The following is an 18,000-nucleotide window of genomic DNA, read 5'->3' on the forward strand; positions in this document are numbered from 1 at the left end:
AATATATAACATTAAAGCGTGCGGATCAGTCATTCAACCATGACCCTGGGTGTATGTACACTAGAACAGACACTCGTTTCTAACTCCTTCCTAAAAAGAACTGGGGTCATGGCTCTCACTCCCGAGCCTTCACCGTCCTTCTGATATATCAAGGTTCCTATGTGATCGTTGCCATGGTTGCAGCATATCGAGTCGAGACACAGGTGGCGCTAGAGAGGTGAAGATATTAGTGCATGACGAGTTTCCCTTGTCTGACGTAGCAGCCCAGATAGACAGACATGCCGATGAAGAGGATGGTGAGGACCACGATGCACACGATGACGGCCACCACAGGACTGCTGTACTGGGTCTGAGCCTGCGAGCCTGCAATTCCATATCAGATGAGTCGCCTTTACAGATAATAATCTTTAAAATGTAATATCTAAGAGGATTCTTACCGACAGGAGCCATGTTTGTTTGAATGTCATCTGAAAGACAAAGAAGCACCAAGTCAAAAAACAGGTCCAGATGGTGACTACTAGTACTGCTTTGTATACATCTGTGTTATAATCATTTATTTTACAGCTCTCAGTTGCCTCACTAGCTTGACTTGATGTGGTGCATTTATTGACCTGTTTTAATCCCCTACAGTATTTTTCAATTTAAGAAAACAAACTTTTTGCTAGAAATTCTTTACAAAACCGAGAAAGAGAGGCAATATATGCAATTGAAATGTGTCTTCCTGTATCCAGAGTGCAACTCAAAAAAGGGCACTACACTCTGTCGGGACACAAGATGGTCCTGGGGAATGGGATAAGAATACAACACCATAGTTTTCAGACCATCGAGTGCACCTGAATATTAGCTGCACCCGCTAAATTTACGAGAAAAAAAAACAGATTTTGTACATGCATTAGCTGCCCAGGTCACCTAGCTGCACCAATAGAGTGAGACTCCTCACGTCAGCCTGCAGATGTTTTGTTGATTAAAGACCTCATTACGTTCAAGATGGAGCTCCGCCTCCACAGCCGCTGTGGCAGAAAGTACCGGGAATGCACACAGGCCACAACAGCACATTGACTTATTTAATGTAAATAAAACCTGTATAATTGATTTCATTTGTCTGAGACAAAGTGAAATATTTTACTAAAAATCCACGTATTAGCTGCATAGTTAGCATGTATTAGCCGCCGTATTCAGAACATATGAAAAATCAGCGGTTTATATTCCAGAAACTACAGTATATAAAACAGGTTATGAGTCGACTGGATTTGGAGCTAACAGCTAAAATTATCTTACAGTCCTTAAATGCGACACGTATATCGGATTCACATTGAGCTATAATAATTCTGTCCATAAAAGAATCCCATTCACAGTCTGACATATGAATGTTTTCCCGGTTATTACTTGGTCTGCGTTTGAGTTTTTGAGTTTAATGTGTTGATGTAGCAGAGGCAAAATCACTAGCTTTATCCTGAATAGACTTAGACTTTGGCTCTGTACTGTGGAGCTCTGGGCCTGACCAACCCAGCAGTTGTCGTGTTTGAAGAGAGGAAAGTCTGGAGCTCTTACAGCTGCCTCTTCAACGCAACCGAAATACACGCTGAAGAATGGTTTGATAGACAGCGTCCTGTGCATCAATGTAGCGGATGAAAAGGTTCAGTTCCTGAAGTTTGCGTCACATACCCGAATAAAGGTCTCAAATGTGCTTGGCTAGAACATGATAACAGAAGAGTAGCTGCCATAGGCTCCAGTCCCACTTAACTTTGAAATAAGGGGAGGTTTACAGTTACAGTCAGACTTTCAAGCTCATATGACAATATGAAATCTGAACCTACCCACTGTTTGTTTGCCGACAATAATGGCGCGCGAGGTGACAGTGGCGTTGGCAGTGGCATCTGGGGCGGCTCTTTTTCTCCTGGCGCTGATGGTGGTGCCGCAGTTCTGTTCAGAGCGCTGAAGTCAACACCAAAGTTCCTGAAACGCTTGTTGTGAACGGACGGTAGGCAGCTCACCGGCATCAGATCGGGGCACTCGGACACCTTACACAGCCTGGTGATGCAGTGCAGGTAGAACACGGACACGGTGAGGTTTTTGTGATCGATAAATCTGAAGGCCTCGAAGGAGAAGTAGGCCACCTGAGCCTGGCCGTTGAGCTTGACGGTCGTCTGCTTGTCAAGCGTGCACCTGAGGGCGTGACGGGGAGGTGTTGGCAGCGCACAGTGATGGGAAGAGTTGGATGTCACCGCCAGCTATTGTCTAGTGTGGTTATGTATGAGGGACTCACCCTACGAAAAGGTCGTAGAACGTTGTGTAAGTGGGGTAAGGACTTGTTGTGGCGTAACATCGATCCAGCAGCACGTTGAACCTTTAAACACAAAAACAAGTGGATTTAAACATTTGAAAGTGACAGGCCACTTAAGTTGGGAACCAGCTACGCCCACCAAGTGCAACCCAATATTGGCTGGATTAGTCGATAAGCAGGGGCTCGAGGTCGACTTTGTGTTGTGTCTGGACTGTGATGTGGTGCAGTGAGAAGCAGACTGTCTGGTCCTCCTCTAATAAGAAGAAATGGCAGTGGGTGCGTGCATGTGTGTGTTCTTGTTCTTCTGTCTTTGTGTGAACCTGTATGAGCTTTGAAAGGTTAAGTGTTGTCGTTTGTTTTAGATGGTTAGGTTTGGGGGAAAGGCTGGGGAAAGGGTTATGTCAATGTATTTCACTCACTAAGATTGGAAGACAACGTGCGTGTGCGTGTGCGCGTGCGTGTGTGTGTGTTCCCCACAAGTTTAAGCCTCAACTTGAGGATTAAAACTTTAAAATAACTGGGTCACAATAATTGAATTTAAGCTTGGTTAAGGTCCTGGTTAAGGTGAGCCATTTGTTTTGGATGGTCAGTTTTAGAGGCTGAGGAAAGTCAAGGAAATGCCCCCATGAAACATAAAAACATGACTGTTTGTGTGTGTGTGTGAGATCCTATATATGAGGCCTCATAGTTGAGGATTACACATAAAAAATGGAGTCATGATGATTGAATTTAAGTTTGGTTTAGGTCCTAGTTAAGTTTGCTTTGTACCCGCAGTAGCAGCCATGTTTGTGCAAATAAATGCAAGTTTATGAACCTAATATTTGGTTGTCTCTGGTCAACAGCGACTGCAAATAATTGTACATTGTTAACAGACTAATAAGTATGACAGTACTGATGAAACCTGCACATTCACTCAGACAACTTTCAGAGTAAGCAAGCTGACAGCCTTCAGTTGAAGCTGTGTTCTCTCCCATGGCATCTTGGTGTAAAATAAAAGAAAGTTCAGGATCGATGGTGTCCATGGGGTGGCGCTGTTTTTGCTCTGAATTCTTAATTATGACTGGAGAATAATCGATATATGTAACGTGAGAATGTGCCCATGTGACCGATGCCAACCGTGACACCTTAGATTCCATTTGTTATTGCCTACTAACTTGGGTTAATAGTCAAAATGCCGACTTTTGTGATGCTATTGCGTCCTCCTTTTGAGCAGTGGCGCTGTTCACCCCCCTCCAGAAAAACCACAGGATGTTACCCGACTGTCAGATTGGTGGCGATGACTGCCACGTAGATCTTGGTCTTCAGTCTGATTCCTGACTCTGGCATCGTCATTATCTGCGTGTACTGCTCATCCTGTGGGGATGGAAGAGAATAGAGGAGTGAAGGGAGGTGGATGTGTGACGCTTAAACACTGGGAGGAGGACTTACGCTGTACAGCTGCATGCTCAACGTGCTGATGAAGCTGCCGTTGTTGTCGTTCACCACCAGGTTCACACCCGAGCTGCAGACCACACCGTTTTATTGAAGGTGACATCGTGGAGGATCGACTTTTTAATACTTATACTGAGCAGACATTACACTATATTGACATTTTTTATCTCAATTAATCGCACTGATGCAGAGTTAACTCACGATTAATCGTAAATTACTCACACGTTTTGTATGTATTCTAAATGTAACTTCATTATTAGCCAATGATGCTAACAATGCTATGCTCAAATATCTTTCCATGTTCAGTAAATCAGGTCAAAATTCTAGATGTAGAAACACAATCCCCTCCAATGTGTCATTGTAGCTTACGCACACGCCCAGCTGAGTGTTGTTCAGGAGGTACTGCATGGGGTACTTGCAGGAGAACTTGTAAATGATCTGCGGCAGGTACGTGATCGTCCCCCCGGACGGGTCGATGGAGACCACCTCTCCAGAGATGGTCGCATACTGGACGCTGGAGAACTCGGAAAAAATTCCGGTCCCGACCTCCTCCGTGATCTGTGGAGCCAGTGAGAGAAATGTTTTTAACCCGGGAATAAGACACAAGTCTTACTGTATATTTAAGTTTTACTGCCACAAAAGTCGACAGACGGCGTGAAATTATATTAATGTTCAATGAAAATTAAATGTCTGTGTCCAACTGGATGACAATGAAAGTTGTGGTTAACATGGTTTATTAATACTGTAGCCATTAGTGCGGTGGTTAGCTTGTTCAGTTTCCTCTACAGTCTGTTTTGACTGATGAAAGTGTTTGCAAATATTTATTGTGTACACACTTTTTATACAGAAATCATTGAGTGTACATTGAGGCACCCATCTTTTTTTCCTTTCTTGTTGTTATATAGTAAAAGAAAAGACCCACCTCGAAGGTGTTGCCGCAGACGGGGCCCGAGGTCTCGTTGATGGGGAAACTGAATTCTAACACCGGCGGGTCGGCGCTCAGGTCAACGTCACCAAAACAACTGGGGTTGTTGTATTCGTTGTTCAGCGCCATTTGAGTCTCGTTGTACTGAGCCTGGTAGATGGGGCAGACGTAGATGCTGAGCTGCATCGTCTGGGCGCCGCAGACCACGGAAATATCCGAGTTTTCTACCAGGGAAAGGTGGTGAGAATGGGTCATGAATGCAGGAGGAATTGAGTGGAAGGAGAGCACGGCTTACTGTACCAGGAGCTCTGTTCGTGGGACTGGTGACACACTGGGTGGGCGTTTGGCCTTCAGCTTGTAAAATAAGCGTGAAGTGGAAGGCGAGGAGGGCGAGCCTCGGCGGACAGAAGCTGCTCAGTTGGGGGAAAAAGAATGATGTAAAAATCATGTTCAAATTATAAGCTTCACTCTTATCAGTTTGGGATTGTTGGGCAAAACCAGCAAATAAATAGTGATGTAATATGTAATAATTACACACAAAAAAGAATAGAAGCAGTGTTTTAATGGCAAATATGAAATGAAAGAAAAAGAACATAAATTCAAAAATAAAGTAAAAAGTTGCATATTTAATGGGGGAAAAACCTACTGAATCAGTGTTATTGCAAACGTTTTCAATTTTAAAAACTGAAAACCGACTTCCTTCACGTTGAAAATGAGTTTTGTTTTTTTTTTTACATGATGCCACTCACATCTAAAGGCTTTCAAACTGCCAGAAAAACAGTGATGTTTGTCTTCCCCACGCAGCACCCCAAACTCTCAGCCTTGGACCAATGGTGTACAAGAATGAATGATTCAAAACAAAAGAAAAAAAAATGCCTTGAAGCGATGTTTAGGAGCGTTTTTTTTTTTTTGGCATGCTGGTTTGTTTTTGCCACAATGGAATTCAGCATATTGAATGATGCCACTGCTGCGTTTGAGAAGCTACAGCTGTCTCAGTCTCATAAAACAAATCTCATCTTTTTGTTTGACCAAGTAAAAGTGGCATTCAATAGCCAAGTCCACCTACCAAACCCCATCATGTCCATGCAGCCCCAGGAGCTGCCACCCATTCAGACCAAACAATAGCTATCAGAGGGCCACACATGGCCCTCGCACCCGGCGTTAGCATCAAGAATTGACTGAAGACAACTGATACACATCATTCCAATGACAAAATGAGATGATCCAGACAGAGCTGCAGCGCCGACGCTAAAGCACCTCATGCTTGAATGACAGGATTTGAAAGGAAAAGCCTCAGTTGCAGCATCAGCCTTTGAGCATGAGCTAAGAGTTTCTGCAGTACAGCCCGTAACTGTCCGACGTCAGCAGAACCCAGTGATGGTGCGAATGAGTCTGCAGCCACTCACCTGTAGGTGCTCATCTTGTGTGAATGTGGCAGCCCTGGATCAGGGTTCTTATAGCCCTGCCTGCGGGGGGAAGGTGTGAGGGGGCCTTCAGACAAAGCTGTAACGCGAGCTGCTGCCTTTCACGTCACTTTCTTCTCTGTCTTCAAAACCCACGTGGTGTGGTGAAGTTATTTGGCTCCCTTCACTTCTGAACGGTTTGTCACTGAAGCCCGGTGGACGTTTGGTGACAGCATACTCACGTGTCTGACGTGACCTCATTCATCCGTTCATCCGTCTTCAACTATAGTGGCCATTCCTTTGGTTCATCCGCCCCACTGACAACCGTCTAACTTCCCTTTGATTTATCCTCCTTGATATAATCCATCCAAACATCCATCCATCTGTTCGCCTGTCCATCCATCCAGCTATCCATCCATCCATCTACCTTTCCATCCATCTGTCAGCCTGTCTGTTCATCCATCCATCCATCTGTTCGCCTACCTATCCATCCATCCGTCTGTCTGTCCATCCGTCCGTCAGCCTGTCTGTCCATCCATCGTCCATCCATCTGTTCGCCTGTCCATCCATTCATCCATCCATCCAGCTATCCATCCATCTAGCTTTCCATCCATCTGTCTGCCTGTCTGTTCATCCATCCATCCATCTGTTCGCCTGCCTATCCATCCATCCGTCTGTCTGTCCATCCATCCGTCAGCCTGTCTGTCCATCCAACCATCCATCCATCCATCCATCTCTTCACCTGTCTGTCCATCCATTCATCCATCTGTTCGCCTGTCCATCCATCCATCCAGCTATCCATCCATCTGTCAGCCTGTCTGTTCATCCATCCATCCATCTGTTCGCCTGCCTATCCATCCATCCGTCTGTCTGTCCATCCGTCCGTCAGCCTGTCTGTCCATCCATCCATCCATCTGTTCGCCTATCCATCCATCCATCCAGCTATCCATCCATCTGTCAGCCTGTCTGTTCATCCATCCATCCATCTGTTCGCCTGCCTATCCATCCATCCGTCTGTCTGTCCATCCGTCCGTCAGCCTGTCTGTCCATCCATCCATCCATCCATCTGTTCACCTGTCTGTCCATCCATTCATCCATCTGTTCGCCTGTCCATCCATCCATCCATCCATCCATCCAGCTATCCATCCATCCAGCTTTCCATCCATCTGTCAGCCTGTCTGTTCATCCATCCATCCATCTGTTCGCCTGCCTATCCATCCATCCGTCTGTCTGTCCATCCGTCCATCAGCCTGTCTGTCCATCCATCCATCTGTTCACCTGTCTGTCCATCCATCCATCCATCTGTTCGCCTGTCCATCCATCCATCCAGCTATCCATCCATCCATCTGTTCGCCTGCCTATCCATCCATCCGTCTGTCTGTCCATCCGTCCATCAGCCTGTCTGTCCATCCATCCATCTGTCAGCCTGTCTGTTCATCCATTCATCCATCTGTTCACCTGTCTGTCCATCCATCCATCCATCTGTTCACCTGTCCATCCATCCATCCATCCATCCATCCAGCTATCCATCCAGCTTTCCATCCATCTGTCTGCCTGTCTGTTCATCCATCCATCCATCTGTTCGCCTGCCTATCCATCCATCCGTCTGTCTGTCTGTCCATCCGTCCATCCATCTGTTCGCCTGTCCATCCATCCATCCATCCATCTCTTGGCCTGTCTGTCCATCCATCCATCCATCCATCCGTCTGTTCGCCTGTCTATCCATCCATCCAGCTATCCAGCCATTTGCCTTCATTTATGCAGCCCTCATGAGCAAAACTACAACACTATTTTTTGACCTTTTCATTCATGAGTTCATGCATTAAATTCTTCATGTTAAAACAACTTATGAGTATATCTCACAAGCTTTTTTTTTGTCTTCCTTCAAAGCTATTGTTGAGCAATGCTCACTGTAACACTATATACACTCCTTTTATAATAGTTTAGGACCAAAATGCAGTGAAGTTAATTTTTTCAACAACCCCTCACAACACTCACAGTATCTAATGGGGCACCTCTGGAAGTTGAATTGCCCACCCCAGGAATACATGGAACTTGGATTCATTTTACACTTCCAACGGTGCGACCCTGTTGAAGTGGTTCCACTGGCTCCTGACCGAAAGTCCCTCTAATCTCTAGAGTGTCATTTAAGTGACAAAGGGAAGCCTCTCCCCCCAACACACACCTCCTCCTCTCACGTAACTTAGTGTTACACCTGTTGACTATTGAAGTCACTTATAGAAATGATGCACTTATGATGCTACTGAGTGTGGTTTATGTACCAGTACCTCTCAATGTCTTCGCTCACACATCTTAACAGTAAAACATTTAGCCTTACGTGATATTTAAAGGCTAATAAACTGAAGAGACAGAATACATATTTGTTATTCGAATCATCATAACAACAATAGACAAAGATATGAACACATTATTTTTAATATACATTTTATTTCAGATGTAACAAGAAGTGCTACTCATAAAATGTTACCATTTTAAATATTTTTTTGGAGTTGTCATTTATCTTAAGTTCAACTGTATTTTCTTTTAACAATATATATTTCATTTTTCATTTTTTTGTTAATCCAGTTTATCTTTGAAATTGTTTATTATTACTAGTAGTAGCAATAGTACTTATCGTACAATAATAGCAATATATTATTATAATTATTATTACATTTCTGATTTTGGGTTTCAAGATGACAGATTTCAGGCTCATGAAATAAATGTAATGATGCAACACTGAATGAAGAGGTGAGCTGTCTAGCTAGCTCGCTTGGCGAACACTGGTACTATAGTATTGTCCAAAAATGCATTGCAGTTACAATAAGTAGAACTGCAAATTCAGAAAAATAATGGTTGATGACTTGCTTGTCTCTACTATGTGGCGATGCTACCTCATCAAATACTAAAAAATATTTGGACGCCTTGGTTTTCACCTTAGCAACCATGAAAAACAAGTGCAAATATTATTAAAAAATGCTAATGTTTATTTCTTGATTGAGATTTCAATGTAAACCTGTATAAGCCTGCAGTTTATTTATAGCTGCTCGACTTTATTCCCACGATGAATGCATCCCACCTGTGATGCCAATATGTGTCACACAGATATCATGTTTGATAAGGCAGTCGTGCAAGTGTGACGCCCGGGAAACCTCGAGGAAAAAAAATGTCAGCTTACGAAAGCACCAGATAAGGATCTGATCAAAAAGTCTTCTCGATTGTTTGAAGTGATACAAGCGTGGTTTGGTTTGTTGTGAGTGAGGAGTTTAGTGACGGATCAGGCTTTCTTCTGCCCTCGGGTGGTGAACTGTAAATAGCTTGTTTTGTACAGTGTGAAAATACAGGACACACCTATCGGAGGGACACATCCTTCCTCTTTTGTCCAGCATCATGACACGAAAGGGGATTCTGCCGTCGCTGGTCCCTGAAGATCGGCCACACAATGCAGCGAGGATACGGAGCCTGCGACGCCGTGACTGGCCTGGCTCGGATGTCAAATGCCAGTTTTAATATCTATTGTTTTGTCTCCGAGCGGTGCTATAGGTGACTCTCTGGGCACATGGTGTCGAAGCCCTGAGCTGTGAATGTGGCTGCTCCCGCGGCTGTTTGCTTGAATGGCAACAATGAAGTGACTGATCTGGGTCACAATTTGCAACACGGCAGTGGGTCGCCGCGCAGTGCCAACACGCTCATGCACTCTGCACAGGTTGCTGCTTTGACTCCAGCTTTGGTTTGCTTTTTATCAGTGTGATCTCTGAGATTGCAAATGTGTCTCTTTTAGCGCTCTGATGTCCACTTTTGAAAAACTGCCATGGAAACCCTGTTTTTCTGCAGAATTTTCCTCCATTTAATCAATATTAATATGTTATCAGACTCAGAATATAATGTATTGCCATGGTCAGCGGGGAGCCCACCAACTAGGAAAGTGTTTTGGAGTAAAGTGCTGACAAAAAAATAATAAAATAAAATAACAACAAGGCTGTTCACGAATTCAACAGTCTGACGGCCGAGGGGAAGAAGCTGTTCCTGGTCTGGATGGACCAGATGGATATGTCGGTGGCACCAGTGTTCTGGAATGTCAGGCAAGCATGTGACCTGAGATCGCTCTTTCATTGAGTTCATCCCCTCTTTCACCTGGACTCTGGATGTTGCTCCCAGAATTGCAGCGCCAGAATGAATGTTTCAAAACAAAAGAAAAAAAATGCCTTGTTGCGCTAACCGTGTTGTGAATGTGTTGACGTTGAGTCGCCAAAGTCCACATGCACATGAAGCGATGTTTAGGAGCGTTTGTTTTGTCGTGACTATAAATAGAGTACTTATTCATATGTGTGTTAGCAACATATTTGCCTGTATTTAACCGTTATAATGTGTCCTTTAGTGTCCTGTTGCAATGTATTAGAGTATATTTAGTCTCCGACAGTTCACTCTCAACCAATGATTCTTATTGTATTTTATTTATTTTTTATTTATTATTCGCTACGATTGCACTTTCTTATCGATTATTTTTTAAATATTAAAAAATAGTGTCAAGGCCAAAGGTCTTGCTTGACTCAATAGCACCTCTCCGTGGTGATCTGAAGAACAGCAGCTAAAAGGCCTCAGATAAAAGAGAATCCCAGCCATTTACATGAGTTGTGCATCTTCCCTTTAAGTCATCGTGTTTGTTAAACCTACCCCTCATTTTACGACTGAAGGCCTCGACCAAGCTCTTGGTTGGTGAGGCTCATTGTCTCCGGACCTCACACACCTGACTCATGACACTGAGGCGTCCATCCGTCTCTGTCCCGTTCCCAGGCAGGTTTCCACATGTCTCTTTTGACTCTGGAACATGTGTGCTTCACCGCAGGGAGCCACTATCTGGCCGCATCTCCAGCTCTTCTGTGACTGTTTCTGATCAATACAGCAAAACGATCATGTTCCCCTGAGTGTGACTCGAGGTAATGTGAGACACAAAAGGAAGCGTATCCGAGGAAAGAAAGGCAGTTATGGATGTTCTATGGTGAGCTGTCCACCTGCAGCCCTCTCTCTTTCTCTGAGGATGGTGGAGGTGGACGAATGGTGACTGATGTGGAGGGAACATCATTCATCATCTGCAGCACGGTACAATATGGAGGCGATGTCAACAGGCAGTAATGGTGTCGACTGTATAGGACCATCTGAGCTGTGGTCACATGCACAACTGTGTCGAACTATTGAGTCCTGAAAGGTCAATTTCAACATTGGAAATAGTTTTGTTTTAGCATTTTGAGATTATACCTATATAATTTGAATATTTGCGATGCTGAAAATTTCACGACATATTTCCAATAATAATACATAACACAATAATACATACAATAATTTTTTTTTCATTCTTTCATTTTTTTGCTACTGGATATTTTGTTTTCTCTCTACATTGAATCATATTCACCTTTTCTGTCGTCTGTCATTTAAATTTTTTTTTTATTTTATCTATTTTGTTATGAGAAACAATTGAGATTAGGGTCCCAGCTACTACTGTATCAACTGTTTTATTTATTTCCAGAACAAAGTTGATAAGATCTTATCTCATAAAACAATAATATCAATGCTTCAACTGTTGCAGTGCACTTTGGGGCTTAAATAGCAGTGCTGCATTGAACTGGCACGAATGGCATCTAAGTATTTCATAGACCACATGTGCAGTAAACATACCACCGAGTTGTTCACACTGCTGAACAGTAAGTACAAACCAAACATTGAGATCCGCCTCTCTTAACATGATTTGACTCCACAAGGTGAGTCAGAGACTCGTGCCTTGCATGACACATCCGCTTCAAGTGACACTTCAAGATCACTTTTTATTGGGTCAAATCAGGACAAAGCTGTGGATGGTACATCGCTGTAAAACAATCCCGGGGATTGTTGTCACACAATGACTCAGGGATCCCCTTTCCTTTTTTACATCTTCACCGGAGATGATTTCCCATGAATGGGTTCGGAATGGCATTTTAAATTGATATTCAAGATGCGCTTGCCTACTTTTTGGATGCTTCTTAGGTGACCGTGTTTTATGTTGTCGCTCACATGTCAGCTGGTTTGCTTTCTTTCTCCTGTGCTTTAGTGACCTCATCTGGTGGGAAAATCGGTGTCACCTCATGTAACCTAGGACTATGTGTGTAGCCCTCTAACAGTCCATTGGTTCATCCACGTGGAGGCACTGGCCACCGCACTGTGCCGTGGTTTTTAACCGATAGCGAAGGCCATAACAACCGTGTGCTAAACTTGTTATCAAAACCCTCCTGCAGGAGAATATATGGGACATCAATATAGCAAAAGTCATAAGATAAGGAGGATGACATTTTTAACTTGTCAAACACTTGAGTGTAAGTCATACAAATGTAATTCATTCATGCCATTCCGATATATTGCAGGAGATTTAAATAAACGTAAATTCCTCTTCATATTTTTCTAAAAAGAACTGTTGCTATAGTTAGCATCCCTTGCTACATTAGGCTCCTAAAAAGCAACGAGAAAAGAACAATATTATTATTAATTAATTAATTATTGAGGGGAATGCTGCTTTGACTATGTTTTAGTCACTTTTTATTTTATTTATTTAAATTGTTTTGAGTACTACTGCAGTCAGCATCCATAACATATGACACCTAAGAAACAAATTAATCAGAATATAAACTTTATAATATAAAATATATATAAAATAAATAATGTAAACGAAATAATTACAATTTCATTACTTTACATTAATGAAGAAAGAAAAAGTAGAAAAACTAATTCAAAGTACACACAAATACGCATATTGCCAAGAACAAAATTGTTATTATTTAATTATTGGGTGGAAACATTACTTTGGATACATTTTGTTGACTTTTTATTTAGTTATATTTTACATTTCAAAGTACTATTTTTAAGTTGCAGTTATCATCCATAGCACAAGACACCTGAGAAATAACATTCAATTCAAATAAATATAAACTAGATTGTTATAATTTAACCAGTTTATATTAATAAAAAGTGGAAAAAGTAGAAAAACTAGTTAAATAACACAGAAAAAATAAGAAAGAAATGTATTTCCTTAATTAAACTGTAATAACTATATCTATCTTGTACTATACTGTACATAAGTACTATTTAAATATTCTGTAAAAGTCAATCATTTTCTGTTCTGTTCAACAGTCTTTCAGAAGTTTAGCATTAGTTTCTGTGGAGGAATTCCAAGAGGTTCAAGCTGGAGATGCTCATGTGTCCTGGGGTTTCCTCTGGGTGTCGTCCCAGTCCCGACTGGTTGCGCCAGAAAGACCAACAAAGGAAGGCGACCAGGTGACATTCTTGCTGAACACCTGAACCCCCTCAACTGGATTCGCTCTCCTGTCAGAGCTGCAGCTCAAACCCCACTCATGAGAGAAGTTGTCACGACTGCATGTGACGTCCGTCTTCACCATGACACTCTAGAAAGTTAAAGACAGCATTTGTAAATAAGGCGCCGCCGTCAGACGTTCTTCAGTCTTGATGTTTGCACGGCCTCAGTGATCCGTCTTGACTTTGTCATATTCAGATAAGGATGTTTACATGTACAGCGAGCAGTTGAGTAACAGGTATGTGACAGTACTGAGCCTGTCGTGAGCATGTTGTAGACTGCTCTCTGCAGTGGTCAGTACCTGTGCTGACCCCAGCAGGATGAACCAGGAGGATGTCCGCTGGGTTAAAGTCATGCGTTGTGACCAAGTGCGTGAGACTACATTTGCTTTGGAACCCATGGAAATCCCCCCCGAGCACATTTTTGACAAACATGGCATATCCTGCAACTAACTGACAGCCAAACTAGTTTTGACGTGTTTGCACAACCTGTGAAACTTGATCCAGGCAGACGAAACAATCCAGCAGAGCGAGGATGCTGCTCTTTAATTGGAGCAGTGAGGGCTCCTCCTCGTGTCCCACACACTCCTGACTGCGAAGAACCCGGACCAGGTGAACGCTCCTGCCGTCACTCACCCGCTCCGAGTCACCTCCAGGAGAAGCTCCGCGTCCGAGTCTCGCCATCCAGTGGAGGTGAGTCGCTTTCGCCAAAATTCCACCTAAAACTCACCGTGTTTAAGGTACGCAACATCCACTTGTGTATTGCATCATTCCTACTTCCGATATTTACTTTTTTGTTTTTATATTACGAAATAATTCTGGTGACACAAATGCAAAGTGACTGGAATGGTCAATTATTTGAGTCATAATTTTACAGATTTTGGCAAATTTGAGCTGTTTCTGCTGGTTGCATAACCACACCAAAGACACACCCTGAATACCTTTCTGGTAAAAAGCATTTCATGTTCCTCTTCATTTTGCTTTCGCATAGAAACTGGATAAACACAGGCAGGTTATTTTTTTGTCAATATTTCTGTTGTTATCTATTTAGTGTTATTAGCAGAGATGATAGTACAGCTGTGTTTAATGCATTTAAGCGACATGTATTTTTTAGATGGAGTGAGGAGTAACACTGGAATCATCTAAAGTTCGAGCTCTGACCACGACACCATGTTTCTGGCAGACCAAAGTGTTTGGTGCTGCCGATCATTGGTTGTCAAACTCACGGGTCGCAGGCTAAACCAAACCCTGTTATTTTTTGTGGCGTTTAAATACAAATACATACATGCATATGTCTGTAAAATTAAATTCACTGGGACAGAGTTACTCCACGCTGCTCACTCACCAAAAATAAGATCAGTTATTCACGAAGGAGCAGCCTCATTGACCACAGAGAAGACGGGAGCGTTGCCCTCAGTTGTGTTGGGTGAAGACACGGCTGTGTCTGAAATGTCTTGCGTCTGTGTGTTACAGTAGCAAGCATGTCGAAGGGACCAGCCATCGGTATTGATCTGGGCACCACCTACTCCTGCGTGGGAGTTTTCCAGCATGGAAAAGTGGAAATCATCGCCAACGACCAGGGCAACAGGACCACGCCCAGTTACGTTGCTTTCACCGAGACGGAGAGGCTGATTGGGGATCCGGCCAAGAACCAGGTGGCGATGAATCCAACCAACACAGTGTTTGGTAAGAAAAATGACTGAAAGAGTATGACATATTTTACTTGATAGAAAGTGTGAAACTAAAGATTTTTTAGTTTTATTTTTATATATATATATAATTTTTATATACTTATTTTAGTTCTATTCAATAAATATGTTTTTTTTTTCTCAAGTTGTTTCTCGTAAACGAATCATAGCTACATGAACGATAGAATTTCAGCTGCCTTTCTGTTATTGGTCAGATGTGAAGCGCCTGATTGGACGTCATTTCGATGACTCCCTGGTGCAACTTGACATGAAGCACTGGCCCTTCAAAGTGGTGAATGATCACTCCAGACCCAAAGTTCAGGTGGAGCACAAGGGAGAAACAAAGTCTTTCTATCCGGAGGAGATCTCCTCCATGGTGCTGCTGAAGATGAAGGAGATCGCGGAGGCGTACCTGGGCAAGGTGAAGCTCGGCAGCGACCCCAAACACCGTGAGCCTTGTTAAATCAATGTGTTCCCTGCAGACCGTGAACAACGCGGTGGTGACGGTCCCAGCATACTTTAATGACTCGCAGCGGCAGGCGACCAAAGACGCCGGAGTCATCGCTGGACTCAACGTTCTTCGCATCATCAACGAGCCGACAGCCGCCGCTATTGCTTATGGGCTGGATAAGAAGGTAGGATACGGTGGGTGACGGCAGGAGAGTCGCAGAATTTCATGCGAAAGCGCTTTCCATTCGACTTCATCAGGTTGGAAGCGAACGTAACGTCCTCATCTTCGATCTGGGCGGCGGCACCTTCGACGTCTCCATCTTGACCATCGAGGATGGCATCTTCGAGGTGAAGTCCACTGCGGGCGACACTCACCTGGGCGGCGAAGACTTTGACAACCGCATGGTCAACTTTTTCATCGGCGAGTTCAAACGTAAGCACAAGAAGGACATCAGCGACAACAAGAGGGCGGTGCGGCGCCTGCGCACGGCCTGCGAGCGGGCCAAGCGCACGCTGTCCTCCAGCACTCAGGCCAACATCGAGATCGACTCTCTGTTCGAGGGCATCGACTTCTACACGTCCATGACCAGAGCCCGCTTCGAGGAGATCAACGGGGACCTGTTCCGCGCCACGCTGGACCCGGTGGAAAAAGCCCTGCGTGACGCCAAGTTTGACAAGGGCAAAATAAATGACGTGGTTTTGGTCGGTGGCTCCACTCGAATCCCAAGGATCCAGAAGCTGCTGCAGGATTTCTTCAACGGTAAAGAGCTGAACAAGAGCATCAACCCGGACGAGGCCGTGGCCTATGGCGCAGGTACGAGATTTTTTGTCATCACCGAGAATCCATGTTGCGAACTGATAAATCTGCTGCAGCTGTCCAGGCCGCCATCTTGTCTGGAGACCAGTCTGAGAATGTCCAGGACCTGCTGCTGTTGGATGTCAGCCCCTTGTCTCTGGGCATCGAGACCGCAGGAGGGGTCATGTCCGTGCTCATCAAGAGAAACACAACCATCCCTTGCAAGCACAGCGAGGTTTTCACAACCTACTCCGACAACCAGCCCGGCGTCCTCATTCAGGTACCATCTCTGCCAAAACTGCCTCACTGAAACCCATTGTTCTTCAGCAAAGGATGAGCACGGTGTTGGGTGTCCACAGGTGTTTGAGGGAGAGAGAGGCATGACCGCTGACAACAACCTTCTGGGAAAGTTTGAGCTCGCTGGAATCCCACCAGCACCAAGGGGTGTCCCCCAGATCACTGTGACCTTTGACATTGATGCCAACGGGATCATGAATGTGACTGCGGCGGACAAGAGCACCGGCAAGGAGAACAAGATCACCATCACCAATGACAAAGGTCAGTCAGGTTCCTCTCCCTCTTTCAATGACACAATGCAACCTTTCAAAGGAGAAAAAAGGTTTCCCTCATACAAGTAACATCCGACTTACAACCTGCTCGACTTACATCCACCCGTACTTACGACCACGACCAGCAGATGCTTTTTTTTTCTTTTATCCAATGTCTGGCATCACGTGCAACAGCTACAGCAGCACAGTATCCCAGCATCTCACTCTCACACAGCCATCTACCACTACATCCAAACTTACATCCAAAATGAATTACGACACGTTGGTTGGAACCAATCCCGTAAGTAAGTTGTAAGTCGGATGGCACTTGTATTTTGGGCAGTTTTAAGCTCGAAACTGCTGTGTAATTACTTGCACTGTGCTACTTTTATGAAGTATATTGATTGCAACCTAGGGGTGAAGTGTATTTTCATCTGAAGTCAACGCTCCACACTGCCCCCAACAGGTCGCCTGAGCAAGGAAGACATTGAGCGAATGGTCAACGAAGCCGAGAGGTACAAGAACGAGGACGATAAGCAGAGAGAAAAGGTGGCGGCGAAGAACAACCTGGAGTCTTACGCCTTCCACATGAAGTCCTTTGTCGAGGACGATAAGGTGAAAGGAAAGATCAGCGATGAAGACAAAAACAAGATTCTGGAGAAGATCAAAGAGGTCATCGCCTGGCTGGACGTCAACCAGGTAGGAATCTCAGGAACCTGTGACGTCACGTGGCCGGTGGCTGGTCCTATTTTAAACACGCTCCCCTCTATAGTCTGCAGAGAAGGAGGAGTTTGACCATCAGCGGAAGGAGCTGGAGTCCCTGTGTAACCCCATTGTCACCAAGATGTACCAAGATGCTGGAGGAGTGCCGGGGGGGATGCCAGGGGGGATGCCCGGAAGCTTCCCGGGAGCCGGAGCTTCAGCCGGAGGAGGAGCCTCCTCTGGTCCCACCATCGAGGAGGTCGACTAATCCTGCTCACAGCACAGTCTCCATCAGTCTGCAACTCATTCTCCATCCGTTGTGCAAGTGTCTCGCTGCAGTTTGTGACTGGGGCTTGTATGAAATAAAGAGAAGGTTCAGAATAATCTGTTTCTTGTGTGTGATATTTCACATTCATTCCGCTGCATTTGAAGATGACG

General features: G+C 44.3%; 2 protein-coding genes across 3 annotated transcripts; one reads left to right on the forward strand and one right to left on the reverse strand.

Moving 5' to 3' along the window:
- Nucleotides 1–226: 226 nt before the first annotated feature.
- On the reverse strand, nucleotides 227–5,749 carry LOC128763468 (zona pellucida-like domain-containing protein 1). Its single transcript, XM_053872250.1, has 10 exons — nucleotides 5,707–5,749; nucleotides 4,638–4,864; nucleotides 4,089–4,273; nucleotides 3,713–3,785; nucleotides 3,540–3,637; nucleotides 2,267–2,347; nucleotides 1,995–2,166; nucleotides 1,818–1,923; nucleotides 438–467; nucleotides 227–363 (listed from the first exon to the last, which is right to left on the reverse strand). Exons 1-10 carry the CDS (start codon nucleotides 5,747–5,749, stop codon nucleotides 227–229), a joined length of 1,152 nt encoding a protein of 383 aa, XP_053728225.1.
- An 8,152-nt stretch (nucleotides 5,750–13,901) lies between these two features.
- Nucleotides 13,902–17,946, forward strand: hspa8b (heat shock protein family A (Hsp70) member 8b). Of its 2 annotated transcripts, none has more exons than XM_053872064.1 (9): nucleotides 13,902–14,071; nucleotides 14,852–15,064; nucleotides 15,282–15,487; nucleotides 15,549–15,701; nucleotides 15,775–16,330; nucleotides 16,390–16,592; nucleotides 16,672–16,870; nucleotides 17,327–17,559; nucleotides 17,633–17,946. In XM_053872064.1, exons 2-9 carry the CDS (start codon nucleotides 14,860–14,862, stop codon nucleotides 17,828–17,830), a joined length of 1,953 nt encoding a protein of 650 aa, XP_053728039.1. In that variant the 5' UTR covers nucleotides 13,902–14,071; nucleotides 14,852–14,859; the 3' UTR covers nucleotides 17,831–17,946. The 2 variants fall into 2 exon arrangements, with proteins under 2 accessions (XP_053728039.1, XP_053728040.1); XM_053872065.1 differs by having other exon boundaries at nucleotides 13,972–14,118.
- The last annotated feature ends 54 nt before the right edge of the window (nucleotides 17,947–18,000 follow it).

Source organism: Synchiropus splendidus, chromosome 8 (genome assembly GCF_027744825.2).
Source record: "Synchiropus splendidus isolate RoL2022-P1 chromosome 8, RoL_Sspl_1.0, whole genome shotgun sequence".
Classification (NCBI taxonomy): Eukaryota; Metazoa; Chordata; class Actinopteri; order Syngnathiformes; family Callionymidae; genus Synchiropus; species Synchiropus splendidus.

Excerpts from the sequence above, each read along its gene's own strand:
- hspa8b (XM_053872064.1), top strand. The coding sequence starts at position 14,860 with ATGTCGAAGGGACCAGCCATCGGTATTGATCTGGGCACCACCTACTCC. Across the intron at positions 15,488-15,548 it reads CGGAGGCGTACCTGGGCAAG|ACCGTGAACAACGCGGTGGT; the intron begins GTGAAGCTCGGC and ends TGTTCCCTGCAG. Across the intron at positions 16,871-17,326 it reads CACCATCACCAATGACAAAG|GTCGCCTGAGCAAGGAAGAC; the intron begins GTCAGTCAGGTT and ends TGCCCCCAACAG.
- LOC128763468 (XM_053872250.1), bottom strand. The coding sequence starts at position 5,749 with ATGGGTGGCAGCTCCTGGGGCTGCATGGACATGATGGGGTTTG. Across the intron at positions 2,348-3,539 it reads GCCACCAATCTGACAGTCGG|GTTCAACGTGCTGCTGGATC; the intron begins GTAACATCCTGT and ends TTGTGTTTAAAG. Across the intron at positions 364-437 it reads AACAAACATGGCTCCTGTCG|GCTCGCAGGCTCAGACCCAG; the intron begins GTAAGAATCCTC and ends ATGGAATTGCAG.